Here is a 19859-nt window from a genome sequence, read left to right as displayed (position 1 = left end):
GAAAATACTTAGTTTTACTTTTAGACAATGAATGCTGAAATAATAATCCTATTGCAAAGATACATATTTAGGTCGCTGCTTTTGAACTCTGAGCTTGCTGTTATGTCACCCAAACATTTAGTCTATCTGTCTTCAGGCAACAGTGGAGCATGGAAATAATGCTTGCTTAAACTTATAAAGTATGTTACTTGATGGCTGCCTTACTTGATAATCTCTCAAATTTATGGAAAATATGGACAACCAATGAAGGTGGCTATGTCAGATGGTTGATATAAGTTCCTTTTCTTGGACTTACTATTTGCTAACAATAGGAATGTTAGGTCAACTGAGGTCTGGAGATTTGCCACCTATCAGAGTTGACTGAAATATTTTGATAAATTTTGTGCAAGCAATATGGCAGGCTATATAATGGTGCTGGGTTTGGGAGACTGAGCCAGTTCCATTGGTTCTCTCATTAGAACCAGCTTGTCATAGATGTATCATTCAGAAACTAGAATGCTGAGGTCCTTAAAATGACTTTTATTTCCCTTTGGGGAGATATTTGCTCTTTCTATGATATAAGGACTGTTGATGAATAATGATTCCTATAATCACATTTCTGAAAGCATCTTTTCTTTGTCTTTCTATTGGGCATCCATTCATATGTACAATTACAAAGCTATCGTAACATGGCCTATTTTGTATAATTAATTTCTCTAGTAACAAAAATATCTATGTTAAAAAAATAAGGAAAGTCTGGAAACTGAAAGCTACTTATTCCTTCAAGTCACAAAACAAAAATAAATTCTTAACCATGTAATTTTGAGCTACTATCATTTAATAATTTAGCCACTCATAAGGAATAGCATGTTAGAAGATAGTGTAAATATTTTTCTGTTGGCTTCTTGCTTAGAAAAACCAGTAGTAATTTTCATGCTTCCCATTTTTTCTAAATTATAATTCAGTGTGGTAGACAGCAAATTGTACTGGGGCACATCATATTTATTTTGCATCTGTGAACACACTGTTGGGAACTCTGCAGACCTTGCCTGGGAAGGTACTTTTAGATTGTGTCTATTTCTGTATTCAGGTTATTCAGGTATCTTTTTCTAAATGCTTCTATATTCTGAGACATGCCTAATTTCCTTACTTAATAATAAAACAGCCCATGACTCATTGTAAATCAGGAGGGATCCAGCAATAAGGTGCAATACATCACAAAAGCAGTGCAACTATCATTGGAGATAATAAGCAGGTGCATTAATATTCATGCTATATGAAGTCCTGGTTGTGCTTCTAAAAAGCTGTAGAATACATTCCAGGTTTAATGTTCACCAATAGATGTTTGCCAGTGATTTTCAGATATTTCTTGTAGCAATTCATTCAAGGCATCACTAGGTAATTTAGAAAACTTTCGTCCTTGGTTTCCATTTACTTAATTGTATACTCAGCTCATGTACCTCAGTGAGCATGCATAATCCTTCCTGGTTGGAGTTTGACTCTTTCTTTTTCTCAACTGGAAGTGCTGTTGTATAAGGCAGATTGTATGTGTGCACCTGTGTATGTGGTATGGTGTGTGCAGCGGGGGTCAGATGGCAATGAAAGGGAGAAAACTACATGCATTATCCTATATGGTACAGTATTTCCCTAGTGTCAACGAAACATTTGGACTTTGTTTCCATATGGAGTGACCTATGAGGGAGGATAAGAAAATAATACTTGGCTATAAGTGATGCAGAGATACCAATAAAACAGGAATACCACATAAAAATACACAGGCTGGGCACTGTCAACGTCCAGAGGCCACCACACACCACCCCCCAGAGTTACACAGTGTAGCAACACCACAAATAAGGCACTTGAAAGTGTACTCCTGTTCACTCTTTAAGGTAGGTGATTAATACATGTCCTTATTTAATTTATCTGTAAATAAATTTGTAATAAACCAAACATATTATGCACATGGATAATGTTTGGTAGCATGCATCTTAAACTGAATATCCTTCTTGTTTGAAATTGTTTTTGATTTTATTTTTCCAGGCATTGATAAAGACCTTTTCCACCTCTTTTGGAATCTTGACTATATATCTTCTGTGTCTTCCTAGCTTCCCAAGCAGTGAAGGGACAGGGTTGGGAAGAAAAGGAATATTCTACCATCCAGAGAAGAGTGGATGGTGAGGCTTAAAAGTAGTCAGTAGTCAAACATTAAGCAAAAAAAAAAAAAGAGTCCGACTCCTTACTCCAATTCTGATGATGGTGGGAGAAATTTGGGGATATATGGCTGCAGTATGAACAGAGACTTCCCATCAATCTTCTTAGAAACATAGAAGTAAAATGAACATTTTCAAGAAATACTGGAGCCTTGCTCACCATCTTTTCCTCCTGTCCAATTTAAATGCTGACACTTCCTGGTTTGTGACCAGTGACTTTTTACTCACTGTCATGCTCATGTTATTCATAATGATAAGCAGTCTTTCTTCTTGGCCTGGGTATGTGAAGATTCACTCATTTTGATGTTGGCTTTAGCTATTGGTAAATCAGTGTGTCTTGAACCATAATTCTCTGGGCAACTAAAGCCCTCAAAAATAGTTCCTTCAATATTACAAATTGAAGGAACTTTATAACTTCTCATCTTGTCCCTGAATGAACCACTGTAGGGAATTTCAAAGCACATGCCAAAATGTGGATTTGCTTGGTATTGAATATTTGGCATTAACTGACAATTCTTGCTTAGTAAGTTCCAAATACTGGCTCAATTCCACCTAAAGAATTTTGTACAATTAATATGTACAAATTAATATGTGTGATATACCTCAATCTAAATAAAAGTAGCATCAGTAAAGTCAGGGAAAGAACATTGCAGCTTTAGTGGATAATTATTACATTACTGATCATCTCAATTTACTTTTTTTTTCATTTTTTAACTTTACAGTATTGTATTGGTTTTGCCATATATCAACATGAATTTACTTTCTTACTTGGACAAGGAAGTTAAAAATGAACAAACAAAAGACAAATCTTGGTCATAATAACAATTATACAAGGACATTTATTCAAGTGTTTAAGAAATAATTGTAGAAATCCATGAAGATCATCATATGCCATGGCATATGCTGATAGCATATGTGCTGCTCAGTCACTTCAGTCGTGTCCAACTCTTTGTGACCCCATGGACTGTAGCCCGCCAGGCTCCTCTGTCTATGGGATTCTCTAGGCAAAAATACCGGAGTGGGTTGCCCTGCTCTCTTCTAGGGGATTGTTCCAACCCAGGGATCAAACCTGCATCTCCTGCATCTCCTGCATTGCAGGAGGATTCTTTACCCAGTGAGCCACTTTGGAAGTCCCTGCTGATAGCATATTTTGCTCTAATTTTCATGACATGGGAAAACTACTGGAAAATGATTAGCATTATTACCTTTAAGAGATGAAAATTATTAATGCTCTTACAGAATGCTTATCATTCCATCAACTAAACACTTTTTCAAATTTCACTTATCTGATAAATATAGGTAGCCACATAACCTAATTAAAATTTTGTTACATATATATACTATACTGAATATAAAGCAAAGCTTTTCTTCAAAATAATCTCTCAGAAATTCTTAACCTGCTTTATGTTCAAATAACTATAAAATCGCATATTATGTTTAATTATTTTATTTTGAATAAAGTTGTATTTGGGGAAGGCATTAAGCTAAAACAATGTTAAATAAAAGTGAACTTTGAATGTTATTTAGGTCATCTGATAGATACTATTAAAAAAGGAGACAAGTATATCACAGATGTAGTAATTATTTTTGATGGTCTCAAAATTGCCAAAAATACATATCATTGTAAAGAAGCCTCTTAATAATAACTTTAAATAGTAATATAGAATTTTTATTTTAAGATAGGAGATATAGGCAATGAACTCAGAGTGTAGAGTATAAGTATCAAAGATTCTAACTATATCTTGCTGCTGCTACTGCTAAGTCGCTTCAGTAGTGTCCGCTCTGTGCGACCCCATAGACAGCAGCCCATCAGGCTCCACCATCCCTGGGATTCTCCAGGCAAGAACTCTGGAGTGGGTTGCCATTTCCTTCTCCAATGCATGAAAGTGAAAAGTGAAAGTGAAGTCGCTCAGTCGTGTCCGACTCTTAGGGACCCCATGGACTGCAACCTGCCAGGCTCCTCCATCCATGGGATTCTCCAGGCAAGAGTACTGGAGTGGGGTGCCATTGCCTTCTCCAACTTTATCTTAAAGAGGAGTAAATCAAATACTTGATCTGTGATGGAGGGTTGCCAAATGTAGTGACAGTCAGCTATGTTTCAAGACAGTGCTAAGTGGAGATATGATGGCTACTGATCTCAGGCTTAGATGGCAAAGGACAATTCTCCAAGGTAGGTGGTACTCCCTGAAAGGCCTGGAATAATGGTGATAGCTTACTTTGAATGGTGTTGCTGGATTTGTGGTCTCCGAAGAAGATTTAACAGTGGGACCAACGACAGGTCTCAGTCACTCAGAGCTTTGTGCAGCAAAATTTTCTTTCAAGTGACAGGACAGAGAAAGCTTCTGACATAGACACCAGAAGGGCATAGAAAGAGTACCCACCCTCATTAGTTTAAGCAGGGCCTTATATACTTCTCAACTGGCTGCTGAGAACAGATAAAAAGAATACCTAAAGGTTTGTAAACATTCCACCAGATCCTTTCCCAGGGCACACATCCGAGGTAATTTTGGCACAAGATTAGCCAGGGAGAATGGGTTCTAGGTGAAAGTCTCTGGGTGAGATATACTGTTGCTGTGTAATTGGAGGGACAAGTCTTGAGAAACACATTCCCAGGCAAGATTTGTCACAATTAAAATCATTAGCATAGAGCCTAAAAAAAGCATTTCTATGAGTAAAACATTGTGTCGTGTAGTCATTAGTTCTGGACCTGAAGCAAGGCTAGTTCTTGGGCAAGATACATTGTGCACAAGGCTTAAGGAAAGCATAAGTGAGAATGTTCACTTCCTCCTCAAAAGCCTTGGACTGCCTGCCTAAGCTTTAACTCTCTCCATGGGGATAGGTGTTGTGATTGGGAGAGGGCTCTGCCACCATCAACATGAGCCTCTTGCAGAATGCTAATCTAGGAGCAACTCACATCATTCAGCTGGCAATCCCTTCTAAAGGAGCCAGTATGAGAATTTTGTTATTACAGTATACTAACGCATATATATGGAATTTAGAAAATGGTAACAATAACCCTGTATACGAGACAGCAAAAGAGACACTGTTGTATAGAACAGTCTTTTGGACTCTGTGGGAGAGGGAGAGGGTGGGATTATTTGGGAGAATGGCATTGAAACATGTAAAATATCATGTATGAAACGAGTCGCCAGTCCAGGTTGGATGCAGGATACTGGATGCTTGGGGCTGGTGCACTGGGACACCCCAGAGGGATGGTATGGGGAGGGAGGAGGGAAGAGGGTTCAGGATGGGGAACACATGTATACCTGTGGAGAATTCATTATGATATATGGCAAAACCAATACAATATTGTAAAGTTAAAAAATAAAATTAAATTTAAAAAAAAAGACAAAAAAAAAAAGAAGAAAAAGGAAGAAAATAACAAGAAAGTCCAATAATAGTTGAATCCTCCACCAGAAAAATGATACCACAAACCAGAGGAAAATTTTGATAAAATATCTCAGTGAACTAATAAAATTAGAGAAATCATTTTCTTTATAAAATAAGATTTCAAAGCAAGACTTTAGAGGCAAACAAGAATTTAGAGAGGACGGTATAAGACAATACAAGAAATGAGACCAAAAGGCTCAAGGAAAGATGCAGAAGAGAAAAAGTAGAAGAATAAAAGTCAAATTGGAATCTCCAGAAACATTCATGAACACACCCAAAATCGAAGTACAGGATATGACTGAGGGGGTAAAATTAAAAAGAGGTGTAGACATCGAAGACAGAAAAAGTAAAAGTATGCCCCAAAGACTTAATAGACTAAAGAAAGACTTGAATCTTTAGACTTAAAAGGCAAGTTGTGTCTAGAAAAGAGACAGACAACAAAAAACTTAGCAAAATTATTACACTTAAAAAAAAATACTGTAGGCTTCCAAGCAATAAAAAAAATCCAATTCACTTGTGAAAAAAAAAAGGAAAAAAAAATTCAGGCTCCAGTTTTCTGATATTTCTCCTTGGCATCACTCAATAGTGTTATGATTGCAAAGAGTCAGACATGACTGAGCGACTGAACTGAGGGCTGGCTGATTCACATTGTTATATGGCAGAAATCAACACAATATCGTAAACAGTTTTTCTCCAGTGAAAAATAAATATAAATTAGGACTTACATTGTGGCAGTAGATAAGAATCCATGTGTCAGTGCAGGGGCCATGGGTTTTATTGCAGTTCCGGGAAGATTCTGTAGGCCGCAGAGCAACTAAACCCATTCACCACAGCTACTCAGCCCATGTTCTAGAGCCCACGAGCTCTAACTAACTGCAACTAACTGAGCCCATGAGCCGCAACTACTTAGCCCATGTAGCACAGCTACTGAAGCCTGCGGGCCCTAGAACCTGTGCTCCGCAACAAGAGAAGCCACTGCAATGAGAAGCCCAAGCACCTCAACGAAGAGTAGGCCCTCTCACTACAAGTAGAGAAAGCCTGCACAGAGCAATGAAGACCCAGCACAGCCTAATAAAATAAAATTTAACACATATGAATATTAAAAATAAGGAAAAAATGCCCTGAGTTCTATGGAAAACAATTGTGATTCAATAACTTCATATTCTGCCTAATTCCTGTGTGTGTTAGTAGCTCAGTCATGTATGACTCTTTGTGACACCATGGACTGTAGCCTCCTAGACTTTGTTTAAGATCATGGCACGTGGTTCCAACACTTCATGGCAAATAGATGGGGAAACAATGGAAACAGTGATAGACTTTATTTCCTTAGGCTCCAGAATCACTGTGGATGGTGATTGCAGCCATGAAATTAAAAGACACTCTTTGGAAGAAAAGATTTGATCAACCTAGACAGTGTATTAAAAAGCAGAGGCATTACTTTGCCGGCAAATGTCCATTGTCAAAGCTATGGGTTTTCCAGTTGTCATGTATGGCTGTAAGAGTTGGACCATAAAGAAAGGTGAGTTCCAAAGAGTTGATGCTTTTGAACTGTGGTGTTGGAGAAGACTCTTGAGAGTCCCTTGGACTGCAAGGAGATCCAACCAGTCCATCCTAAAGGAGATCAGTCCTTAATATTCATTGGAAGGACTGATACTGAAGCTGAAACTCCAATACTTTGGCCACCTGATACGAAGAACTCAGTCATCGGAAAAGACGCTGTTGCTGGAAAAGATTGAAGGCAGGAAAATAAGGGGATGACAGAGGATGAGATGGTTGGATGGCACCACTAACTTGATATACATGAGTTTGAACAAGCTCCGGGGGTTGGTGATGGACAGGAAGGCCTGGCGTGCTGCAGTCCTTGGGTTCGCAGAGTCGGACACGACTGAGCAACTGAACTGAATTGGAGTGTAAAGAAAGAATTTGCTTGTAGGCTGCATTGTTATCATGAACCTCCCCAAAGAATGTATTGTAGAAAAAAGTTCAGGCATTGGACGTAGTGGAAAAACTCTAGCTATAGTGCTAGAAAAGATCGCTGAGGCAATTTGTTTACAGGACTAAGGTCCAAAAACTACATGGCTTCTGATTAGAGACTAGAGTGTAGATGTATTCCCAAACCATAACAACATAGAAATGATATATGATATAAGAAAATATAATATTCTGATGTTCTCATCTGTTTTAGATGAGGGGGAAAGATATCATTTAAAGGTGATAAAGAAAATAGGGATTTAAGATATTTTGCAAATCAAAAAGTTAATAGGAAAAATAAGATAATAAGTACAATAAGGTGATGAAGGGGGAGAAGGCAGAGGGAGAATAATCAACAAAAAAATTTTATCAATGTTGTACTACTTTGCCAACAAAGGTCCATCTAGTCAAGGCTATGGTTTTTCCTGTGGTCATGTATGGATGTGAGAGTTGGACTGTGAAGAAGGCTGAGCGCCAAAGAATTGATGCTTTTGAAGTGTGGTGTTGGAGAAGACTCTTGAGAGTCCCTTGGACTGCAAGGAGATCCAACCAGTCCATTCTGAAGGAGATCAGCCCTGGGATTTCTTTGGAAGGAATGATGCTAAAGCTGAAACTCCAGTACTTTGGCCACCTCATGCGAAGAGTTGACTCATTGGAAAAGACTCTGATGCTGGGAGGGATTGGGGGCAGGAGGAGAAGGGGACGACAGAGGATGAGATGGCTGGATGGCATCGCTGACTCGATGGACATGAGTCTGAGTGAACTCCGGGAGTTGGTGATGGACAGGGAGGCCTGGCGTGCTGCGATTCATGGGGTTGCAAAGAGTCGGACACAACTGAGCGACTGAATTGAACTGTACTAGGGAGTAAATAACATTGAAAGAAATAATAAAATTCATCTATTAAATGAAGTTTATTTTTGCTGTTTTTTTTTTTAACTTTACAATATTGTATTGGTTTTGCCATACATCAACGTGAATCCGCCACAGGTATACACGTGTTCCCCATCCTGAACCCCCCTCCCACCTCCTCCCTGTACCATCCCTCTGGGTAATCCCAGTGCACCAGCCCCAAGCATCCTGTATCCTGCGTCAAACCTGGACTGGCGATTCGTTTCAAATGTGATATTATACATGTATCAATTCTATTCTCCCAAATCATCCCACCCTCTCCCTCTCCCAAAGAGTCTAAAAGACTATTCTATACATCTGTGTCTCTTTTGCTGTCTCGCATACAGGGTTATTGTTACTATAAGATAATAATCAGAAAAAATAGAAACCTTTTATATTTCAGTAGTGTGTGTTTTTTTGCTCAGGAACTCAGTCGTGTCCAATGCTTTGCGACCCCAATGGTTGTAGCCCACCAAACTCCTCTGTCCTTGGAATTTTCCAGACAGGAATACTGGCATGAGTAACCATTTCCTACTCCAGGGGATTTTCTCAACCTAGGGATGGAACCTGAATCTCTTGCATCTCCTGCACTGGCAGGTAATTCTTTACCACTGTGCCACCGGGGAGGCCCATATTTCAGTAGAACGCTCATAAGATATAGGAGAGAAAAATAAAGGAAGAAATTATTTAAATAGCTTTGCATGTTCTGTTGTATAATATTCAAGGTATATGGTTAAATGGAGAAAAGTTTCAAATGAGAATGCAAAATTTTATGTGTAAATTGGTTCATTAATACCGCTAACATATATGCTTAATAGAATAGCGCTATATCCCTTAAATAATACTTCACTGCATAATATCTGTATCAAGAGAGGCACTATGTAACTACAGTTATTGTTATTATGTTTTGATACTGTATCCTTAATAATCAGTATTTTGAGTAATATCACATGCTAAACATAAAACTGTATGTAGTACCTGCATTTGGAGAAGGAAATGGCAACCCACTCCAGTATTCTTGCTTGGAAAATCCCATGGACAGAGGAGTCTGGTGGGCTACAGTCCATAGTATTGCAAGAGTCGGACATGACTTAACGACTAAACCACCACCACCACCTACATTTGAGTACCTGCATGTATAACTGGGCTAAGAAAATAAGACTGGAAAAGGTGGGGAATGTTAAAATGCAAATGAATGCTCAGTTACATTACATAAATCTTCTAGGAAACCGTCTTAGATTGTTGCAGCCTTTGGTTGCTGACCTCCATTGCCTTACTTTTTAACAGCAATTTTAAACTATAACATATTTTTAACATTATAGGACATTTTAATCATTTTCTAACACTTCGTATATGATAGTCTTGTCTTTATGGAAGTGATGATTTGACTGTCAATCCCTTTGACTCCAAATCCAGTTATTCAACATAGTCACAGGAAGCAGAATGATTGGGTAGAAGTTCCAGATATCAACCACAAAACATCAATTATTACTATTATAACACCTGTTAATATGTATTATATGTCCTTAGATGAAGAACAGTGGCTAAGATGGTAAAGAATCTAATCTGCCTACAATGCAAGAGATCTGAGTTCGACCCCTGGGTCGGAAAGATCCCCTGGAGAAGGAAATGGCAACCCACTTCGGTCTTCTTGTCTGGAAAATCCTATGGACAGAGGAGCCTGGCAGGTTACAGTCCATGGACTGAGAAACTAACACAGAGAGATGATGAATAAGAAACTGAGACACAGAGGAGTTGATTATTTTGCCCCAAATCTATAGCTACTGCTAAGTCACTTCAGTCGTGTCCAACTCTGTGCAACCCCATAAACGGCAGCCCACCAGGCTCCCCTGTCCCTTGGATTCTCCAGGCAAGAACACTGGAGTGGGTTGCCATTTCCTTCTCCAATCTAAAGCTGGTTAGAGATAAAACATGGATGAGAAGTAGAGCAGGCTAACTGCTGAACAAAATATTAATAGTACTTTAGTGTAACCCTGGTCACTAATTTTTCTTTCTCTATGGACAAAAGATGGGATATAACAACATAAAATTGAACAATTGTTAAGAAAAGTACATCTGAGAGTTTGTAAAGTACATCTAAGAGTTTGTAATCCATTAAGTTCACTAGCAAATGTAAGGTGTTACTGACATCATTGTTATTTTCCCGCTGCCCTGTTACTCTCCAATCACATATACTCAACTCACACAGGAGCAAAGTTTTCACTTAGATTCCTGTAGAGATTACTTTCTTTCATATTCAGTAGATCAGATGGTAAAGAACCTGTCTGCAATGCAGGAGACCCTGGTTCAATCCCTGGGTTGGGAAGATCCCCTGGAGAAGGGAATAGCTACCCACTCCAGTATTTTTGCCTGGAGAAGTCCATGGACAGAGGAACCTGGTGGGCTATAGTGCATGGGGTCACAAAGAATTGAACACGATTGAGCGACTAACAACACTGACTTTTAAAACTCGATATTCATCTACCTCTCTATAAAAGTAGAAATACAATACAGAAATTCATGAAACCAGAAGTTCTTTCTTTGAAAAGATCAATAAATATAATGAACTTTTAGCCACACAGACTAAGAGTGGGGTGCCATTGCCTTCTCCCTAAGATAAGAGAGAATATTCAAATTACTAAAATCTAAATGAAAGTGGGACATTACTCTTGATTCTACAGAAATAAAAAGGATTATAAGAGATTATTATGAACAACAATACACCAAAAAGTGGGATAATCTAGATGAAGTGGAGAAATTCCTAGAAACACAAAACCTACAAAAAACTACATTATAAAGAAATAGATTTATAACTAGTAAGAAAACTGAATCAGTAATCAAAAATATCCTAACAAATAAAAGCCCACTGGACATAATGGTTTCACTGGTGAAATCTACCAAACATTTAAAGAACTAAAAAAAAACAAAAAAACAAAAACCAACAACTCGATATTCATGTTTCTGGTCCAGTTGCACAATGAAAGTGAAAGTGAAAGTGTTAGTCGCTCAGTCATGTCTGACTCTTTGCAACCAATGCACTATAGCCTGCCAGGCTCCTCTGTCCATGGAATTCTAAAGGCAAGCATACTGGAGTGCATTGTCATTTATCAAACCTTAAAATAAGCTTGGATTCTACTGAGTAAAACTACCTTCAAGGCATAATGCAATAAGGAACATAATGAAGTTCTTGAAAGTGAAAAGTGAAGTCTCTCAGTCATGCCCAGCTCTTTGCAACCCCATGGACTGTAGCCTACCAGGCTCCTCTGTCCATGGGATTTTCCAGGCAATAGTACTGGAGTGGATTGCCATTTCCTTCTCCAGGGGATCTTCCCAACCCAGGGATCGAACCCTGGTCTCCTGAATTGTAGACAGGCGCTTTACCGTCTGAGCCACCAGGGAAGTCCATGAAGTTCTAAATTTTGTGCAAAGACCTAGTAAACAGGAAAGGGTAAGGGAACAACTGTGGAACTCAAAGAGTTAAACAAATATCTCTCGGCTTAGAAAGTCCCACAATTTCAAATTCTAATAATCTTCCTTAGAAGCATCAGCAAGTTTTGCATTGTGTTTATGTTACACAGTAACCTTTTTCTGCATTGTCCTCAGCAACCCCTTTCCTGCATCTTTCCCCACAAAGACTGTCCTTGACCAACACAAGAAATGCATTTGATTTCTCTAATGCAGAAGGTAATTGGATTTTTCTTTATTGAATGCATCCCTTTAATGACTGTCTCTGCTCCTGCCAATTTAGCTGCTAGTGACCTGACATTGATCTGATGATATGACTTAAAATAAAGAGTTGGAGCTGGGGGTGAAAAAGACCAGCTGTCTGGCATTAGAAAAATGTTCTTTGCCTCATCTTGCCGTTTTCCTGAAAAAAGCCTTTATCCTTGAATGTCATTTTTACAAAACATGCTGCTGTAATAATTGGTATATAGCAGCAGATTGCCTCCTTCTAGAAAATATAATAAGTATTTCCCAGAAAGTGCCCTGGAGAAAACATTGAAAATTGAATAAAATCCACCCAGTAATCATTCTGTACCTTGAAAATATTTATTACCATGCAGCCACTTTCTGAAACAGGATAAATATTGTTGAACAGAATTAATTAAATCTGTTACAAAACTGGTGAAACATGAAATATTTATTTAAGTATTTATTTACTTAACCTTGAGGTTTTGTAAAAAATAAAATTTGACAAGAGAATTGTTATTCAAGACGGTTATGAAGGAATAGTGGATGAAGTCATTATATTTGGAAGAATAGCAATTCTTTCCTTAAGGGGAGTTATGATATAAAACTTTTTATGCCCAATTATATATGGAATTTAAATATCTCTGCTTTTGTCTTTGCTCATTTTCTCGTAAGCATGTAACTCACTTGATTCATGTTTCGCTTTTATTCTATCATCTTCCCTTTGTTCATTCTGTTAAATATCATGAATCTTTTTTGATTGAAGATACAATCTATAGGCAGTAGTCTGAGTGAGAAAATAAAATCTTGTAATTGTAAAGTGTCATGAAGAAAATAAATGATAGTGTCATTAATAAATAAGTTTCCTTTAAAAGTAAATGAAACAAGTGTTTTTCCTTTTGAATTCATATCACTTGCATTCACAATTACCAAAGTCATTAACAATTTAAAGAAAAAAACTGAAAGTTTGTATTAAGACTACTTATGCTTGAATCTTCAGATTCAGTAGTACAACCACATCACACACAAAGTTGATGTAAGCCCTGAGTTAGACAAAGGTATAATAAATTCACAGTGTTACTCAGTGATGGTCCATGAACTTGCTTTGGTTCTCATCAACCAAGAGAAGCTTGGGAGTTCTATCCAAGAAGTGATATTGAAAAGAGACTATAAAGAAGAAATGAGTGAATATTTCCTGGAGACTGGGCTCCTTACCCTCTGTTCTGATTTCATCTTAGTCACTAGCATGCTAGTGAGTGTTTTTAGAGACCATTTCTTAGATGTTGTACAGCACATCAAGATGGGCTTGCCTGAGAATTGGTGTGCCTTCCACAGAAATTCCAGTGGTATGGAAGGGGTCACTGATCCAGAAGGCATCCCCCCTCTACCCAGTCAAAATCTTTTATCATAAATGATTAAATCTCACCCATTCCATTCCAGTCAGATCATTGTTGGAAGTCACACTTAAATGTAATGTTAACACTTTAAGAGAGCATGAAAAAGTATATTTTAGTTGATGATGAAAATGTTTCCTTACTCAATTCAGTATATCTCATCCTATATATTTTCTTAATTTTGAATTTGTTTTGTTTTAATTTGAACTCTATAAATTAAATATATAATTAATGAAATACTATTCTCTTAAAAGGAAGGTATATTTTGTGAAAAAAGGAACATGTGTGTGTATATACACAATACATTTTCTTTTATTAGAAAAAGTAGATTCCCCATCTATCAGCTTTTTAAAAATACTTTTGTAATCAGTTATTTACTTATGATTATTTTTAATATTCGAAACTATTAATATGAGATGTGGCCAGTGAGCAGTTTACTTTGTTAATGCATTTTTGTGCTTTTTAAAATTGAAGCATAGTTGATTTACAGTATTATATTAGTTTCAGGTGTACAACATAATTCAGTATTTTATAGATTATACTCTATTTAAAGTTATTATAAAATATTGACTATATTCCCCATGTTGTACAATATATCATTTTAGCTTATTTATTTTATATATAAGAATTTGTACCTCTTATCCTCTTACCCCTATCTAGCTGTTAATGCATTTGTAAAAACAAGCATGCATTTATATCAATTCATTTCCTTGTATCTTCTTTGAGCAAATATTTTGAAGTCTTTTATGTAAAAGATTCTTAAGACATTAAAAAGGCAACAAAAACAAATCTTCACTTTCAAGAATTTTAAAATGTAGAGAAGAGAGGGAAATAGTACATAAATGAGTAAAATAGAAGGTGGAAAGGGATCTGTGACATAAGAAGGATGACTCAAGAACCACAGTTGGAAGGAACAGGGAAAAGCATCACAGTGGTGATGTGACTTTACCCAAGATGTCAGAATCTGTGCGTGTGAGAAAAAGAGGTATAGCATTTTTGAGAAAATGCTGGATAATTAGAATAAATGTGCCATGTAAAGGGTTCAAGTCATGGGACTTCCTTGGTGGTCCATTTTTAAAAAATCCACCTCCCAAAGCAGGAGACATGGGTTTGGTCCCTGATCTGGGAACTAAGATCCTACATGCCTCGGGACAACTAGCCCATGTGCCACAGCTAGAGAAGAGCCAGCATGCCACAACGAAAGATCACATGGGCTGCTACTAAGACCTGATGCAGCAAAATAAATAAATAAATACATTTTTAAAAGGGTTCATACCATTGAAAGGGAAAAGGGAGAAAAAAGAAGTCACTATTTTGATTAGTAGTATAGGTAAAAATCTCAACACATCAGGAAATATTTGAATTTTGGAGTTTCTGATTTAGAAACATTTTAAAAGAATATGGCATTTAATTTAAATATTATGTTTTTGTTTCTATGGAGAAGTTAACAGTATCTTAAGATGCTTCCTTATATAAGATCATCTTGATGGATGTGTTTTAAAAAAAATAGCACTATTTGATATGTTGAACGACCTTGAATATGCTCATTCATTATGTAAAGTCAAATGAACTGTGAAAACTTTTAACTGAAGGAAATATATCCTTGTAATTTTTATCTCTGCATGTGTTCTAATTTTAAAATACATATTTTATTCTTAGAAAAATGTGGATTTTATATATATATAATTTGTGTGTGTGTGTGTATATATATATATATATATATTTTTTTTTTTTTAAAGCTGAATGGAAGATTTATTTATGAAAGTGCCTAATAAGTTTCTTTCATTGTTGCAGGTCACTGATATGATGCTTCAGGACAAACCCTATCCTGATTGGGGAAAATCTGCAAGAGCTTTCTGGAAGAAAGGAAATGTTAGAATCATTTTATTCTGGTAAGAGACTGTTTCATTTATTGACTGTGTCTTGCCTCATTCACAAAGGACTTGAGTTGGATTTAGTTTTCTTTAAATATATAGAATTCTAACTAGAGAGGCATTTCTAGTGGACACTATGCTCCATCATTGAAATGATGAAAACCATTATCCTAACTAATCACTTTTTGCCTACACATTGTTGCATATACCCATTTACAAGAGATACATTTACTAATACAGTAAAGCAAATAAGATTTTATCAGAGGTAAGTAGGTTTTTGACTCAGTAAAAATAAGCTAGACTTTTCCGTGAAATCTGATATAAAATTCAGTAAATACTGAATTTCCAACATATTTGACAGGATGTAATTTTGCTTTGAAGAAATCCTACACGGAGGGAAATTCGCTACAGATCACATCTGGCTCATTGGCACTTCTTTATGTAATTTCCTTTAGTTGTCCAGCCCAATTATTGCAATGAGAAAACAATCCATGTCTTATATAACTTTGTTTTTTGGTGGAGTCAATGTTATTTATACATATTTGAACAAGCTTAGACAGAAATGGTAGGAATACAGAAACAGCAAGAAGGGCACTTCACCAGGCTGTGTGACACCACGCAAGCACGGGGATTCAACCTGATGCGTGAAAAGTTACCTACTCTGACACTCAGAAGCCTTGTAACTGATGATAATTTGAACTTCATAAATTGCATAAAGTGCATACTGCTTACCTGCATTTCAAAAAGAAAAAATAAAATCTCTTTATTCTTGGATTTAATTCAGAGATTTTATTTTTTCATGTACAGACTCCAAAAATCATGGTCACCAAGTACTTGGAAGAAAGTGTACACTCTAAGCTATCTTTATGCTTTAGCAATATTACTAAATATTGCTTTCGATATACAGTATTTTGAATTCAATTATTAGCAAGTAAACAAAAATTTTTTACTGCTATAAAAATGAATATGATTTTGTAGATGTTTATTCACAACTTGTCTCTATAAGTCAAGTGTGGCCTATTTTTATGATGCATTTAACTTTATATCTTTTCCTATTTGTAAGCTCCCATGTAGCTTGACCAGATAATATATAATATAATAATTATAGCATGTATTTACTGAAGGTATGTTTTGCTCCAGTCTCTGTGCTGAGTATTTACTCATTTCATCCTGATAACCCTATAAGTAAGTGTTATTACTATAAGTATAGGTCTCTGACTTTAAGGCTCCAATTCTTAATCTTTACACTAGATTATCTCTAGAAAAACCAAGGATACATTGGTGTGCAAATTCCAAATGATTATCCTTAATCATTATTTAGGTAATGATGCTAAATAAGAGTGTGAAATTCTGGAAGATCATTCTACCCTATAGAATTCTGTACAGGGATTTTAAGAACCATGATTTAAAAGGAGATAAACTGTAATATTGAAAGTGTTTATGGGCTATGTCTCTTTTAAAATATCCATTTACTGTGGAGGATTTCCCTGGCAGTCCAGTGGTCAAGACTCAGTGCTCCCATTGTAGGGCACATGGGTTCAATCCCTGATCAAGGAAGTAAGATCCCACATGCCCCTTGGAGTGGCCAAAAATAAATGACTAAGATAGTCATTTATTTTTTTTAAATCCATTTACTACGTTTACAGATATTTTGTAGTATTAAATGTATCGGCAGAGGCAGCCCATTGATTATTGCAGGCTACAGTTGCAAAGAGTCGGACACAACTAAGCAACTAACACATACTTTGTGTATTAGATAATATATTTGAGAGATGATTTTTCATTGTTATATTTCAGAGCATGGAGAGCATAAAACAACTGGAGGAAAATTTAAATACCAATTTGAACATATTTTTTCCTATTTTATCCATTACATATAGTCAGATTATCTTGACAACAGTATTCATGGTTTTAAAAAAAAGGAAAATCTGATGTAAAAAGGTGAATAAGGAAATTATGTGGGAAACAAAGAAATCTCCTTTTTTGTTTCTACTTTTCAGATAAAAGGGATTTAGCAAGTATAAAGAACATTTGTTTTTTTAGCTCTAGGAGATAAAAATATAGAAATCATTGGCAAGGTTTTAAATGAAATAAAAGATAGTATTTACGTACTCTGTGTCACCCATTCAAAAAGAGGTTTTTTTTTTTTTGGTTTTTCCCTAGTTAAGGAGAGATGAATTTATGTAAACAAAAGAAATCTGTAGTAAAGAAATTTTGCAAAGGAAAGGCTTTATAAGTTGCAGTGTGATTGTGTGCCAGAGTTTAAACATTACAACATGCAATTATGTTGTTGTAAACTTACCTTTTACCTATATGTAGCTGCTTTAACTCACATTTCTGATTCTGTCAGAAAGTATTTCATTTACAACTATGTGGCTAAGTTCTTCCTTGATTCTTAGTAATAGATGTTTCTACACTGGAGGCAATGGTTCTTTCTTTCAGTAAATGTGTAAAGGTATATTTATTTCATGGGCCTTTAAGCCTTGGAGGAGACTCAACTATGGTAGGTTTGAAAATACTAAATGCAAAAGGACAGACTATAGAACTACCCTTCCAAAGCCCCATTCCCAGGCCTTTTGTTAACTACAAAGAATACAAGTTTAAAATCTAAATCCTAAATTAATGCTGTAATGTGTGTGTGATCAGTTGTGTCTGATCTTTGCAACCTCATGGACTGTAGCCTTCCAGGCTTCTCTGTCCATGGAATTCTCCAGGCAAGAATACTGTGGTGGATAGCCATTCCTTGATCCAGGGGATCTTCCTGATCCAGAAATCGAACCCGAGTCTCCTGCGTTGCAGGATAATTCTTTATGTCTCAGCCACCAGGGAAGCCCCAAGTTAATGCCACATACTGTTCTAATTTCCAGAGGGACTCCCAAAGCCTATTTTCACTCACCTGTATCTGAAGTAAATGTACATAAACATGGACATAAAATAACAAGTAGGATAATACTTATGTTAGCGTCCATCTCCCTCCTCTATTTACTCTCTGGAGACATAATTTATATGCTTTTGAGGGAAAACATGTTGCAAAGATATTTCCCAAAGTCTTATATTAAAAAATAAGGGAAGACACTCTTCTGTAATTAGTAGGAGAATCAATGGAAGAAGAAACTGGGAGAGCTGGTGGGTCATTCGAGCTTCACAGATACTTCAGTTCCTTGCCCTGGAGACACATTAAGAGGATTGCACTTTTTTGCACCCTCTGATCACATGACTTGTTTTGACCAATTAAAATGTGAGTGGAAGAGACATGGGTTACCTCTAAGTAGAAGCATTTAATTGCCAATGAGAAGCATTGAAAATGGCTCCTTTCTTGGTAGCCACTGTTGGAGTTTGAGTCTAGCTGGAGCCCTTGTCATTCAGGCTCCATGAATGACCAGAATAGAGCCAGCATCCTTAAAAACACATGTAGTGTAAGTGAGGAATAAGTCTTTGCAAATGTTAAGCCACTGAGATTTGGGGATGTTTGATAGGGCAACAAAAACCAGCCTGTCCTTATGTACCCTAAAAAGTGGAGTGCTGTCACAGCAGAAGGTGAAAATTTTTCTCTTTTAAGGGCTGGAGAGAAAATGGCAAGGAAACCAATGATGAAGGCTAGAAAGATGGCAGTGCAGATGTTATAGTGCCAAAGCATTTGGTAAAAATTGTGGCCTGTGATTAATTAGATGCTTAGACTTGGAAAGCATAGTGTATGGCTATGTGTGTCTGGATATAACCGACCTCTTCCATTCTACTCTGTTGCATAGAAGAGATTGCATTTCATTTTTTCTGTATTTGATGATTCAGTTCAGTTTAGTCACTCAGTCATGTCCAGCTCTTTCAACTCCATGGACTGCAGCATGCCAGGCTTCTCTATCACCAACTCCTGGAGTTTGCTCAAACTAATGTCCATCCAGTTGGTGATGCCATGCAACCATCTCATCCTCTGTCATCCCCTTCTGCTGCCTTCAATCTTTCCCAGCATTAGAATCTTTTCCGATGAGTCAGTTCTTTGCATCATGTGGCCAAAGTTTTGGAGTTTCAGTTTCAGCATCAGTCTTTCCAACGAATATTCAGGACTGATTTCCTTAAGGATTAATTGGTTGGATCTCCTTGCAGTCCAAGGGACTCTCAAGAGTCTTCCCCAACACCACAGTTCAAAAGCATCAAATCTTGGGTGCTCATCTTTCTTTGTAGTCCTACTCTCACATCCATACATGACTACTGGAAAAAACATAACTTTGACTAAACGGACCTTTGTTGATAAAGTAAGGTCTCTGCTTTTTAATATGCTATCTAGGTTGGTCAAAGCTTTTCTTCCAAGGAGCAAGAGTCTTTTAATTTCATGGCTGCAGTCACCATCTTCAGTGATTTTGGAGCCCAAAAAAATAAAGTCTCTCCCTATTTCCATTGTTTCCCATCTATTTGCCATGAATTGATGGGACTGGATGCCATGATCTTAGCTTTTTGAAGGTTGAGT

General features: G+C 36.8%; 1 protein-coding gene across 3 annotated transcripts in view; it reads left to right on the top strand.

The window, feature by feature from the left end:
* The window catches only part of TMEM117 (transmembrane protein 117), a 606406-nt gene that overhangs the window by 377613 nt on the left and 208934 nt on the right, over positions 1–19859 (top strand). For all 3 annotated transcript variants that reach the window (XM_070789240.1, XM_019960751.2, XM_070789241.1), the window contains one exon: positions 15318–15415. In XM_070789240.1, coding sequence (XP_070645341.1) covers positions 15318–15415 — 98 coding nt within the window. The remainder of the gene's footprint in view (positions 1–15317; positions 15416–19859) is intronic.

The sequence above is a fragment of the Bos indicus genome, chromosome 5, assembly GCF_029378745.1.
Source record: "Bos indicus isolate NIAB-ARS_2022 breed Sahiwal x Tharparkar chromosome 5, NIAB-ARS_B.indTharparkar_mat_pri_1.0, whole genome shotgun sequence".
In the NCBI taxonomy this organism is placed as follows: Eukaryota; Metazoa; Chordata; class Mammalia; order Artiodactyla; family Bovidae; genus Bos; species Bos indicus.
Note: the sequence above shows the minus strand (reverse complement) of the source record. Positions and strands in the feature narration are given on the sequence as shown.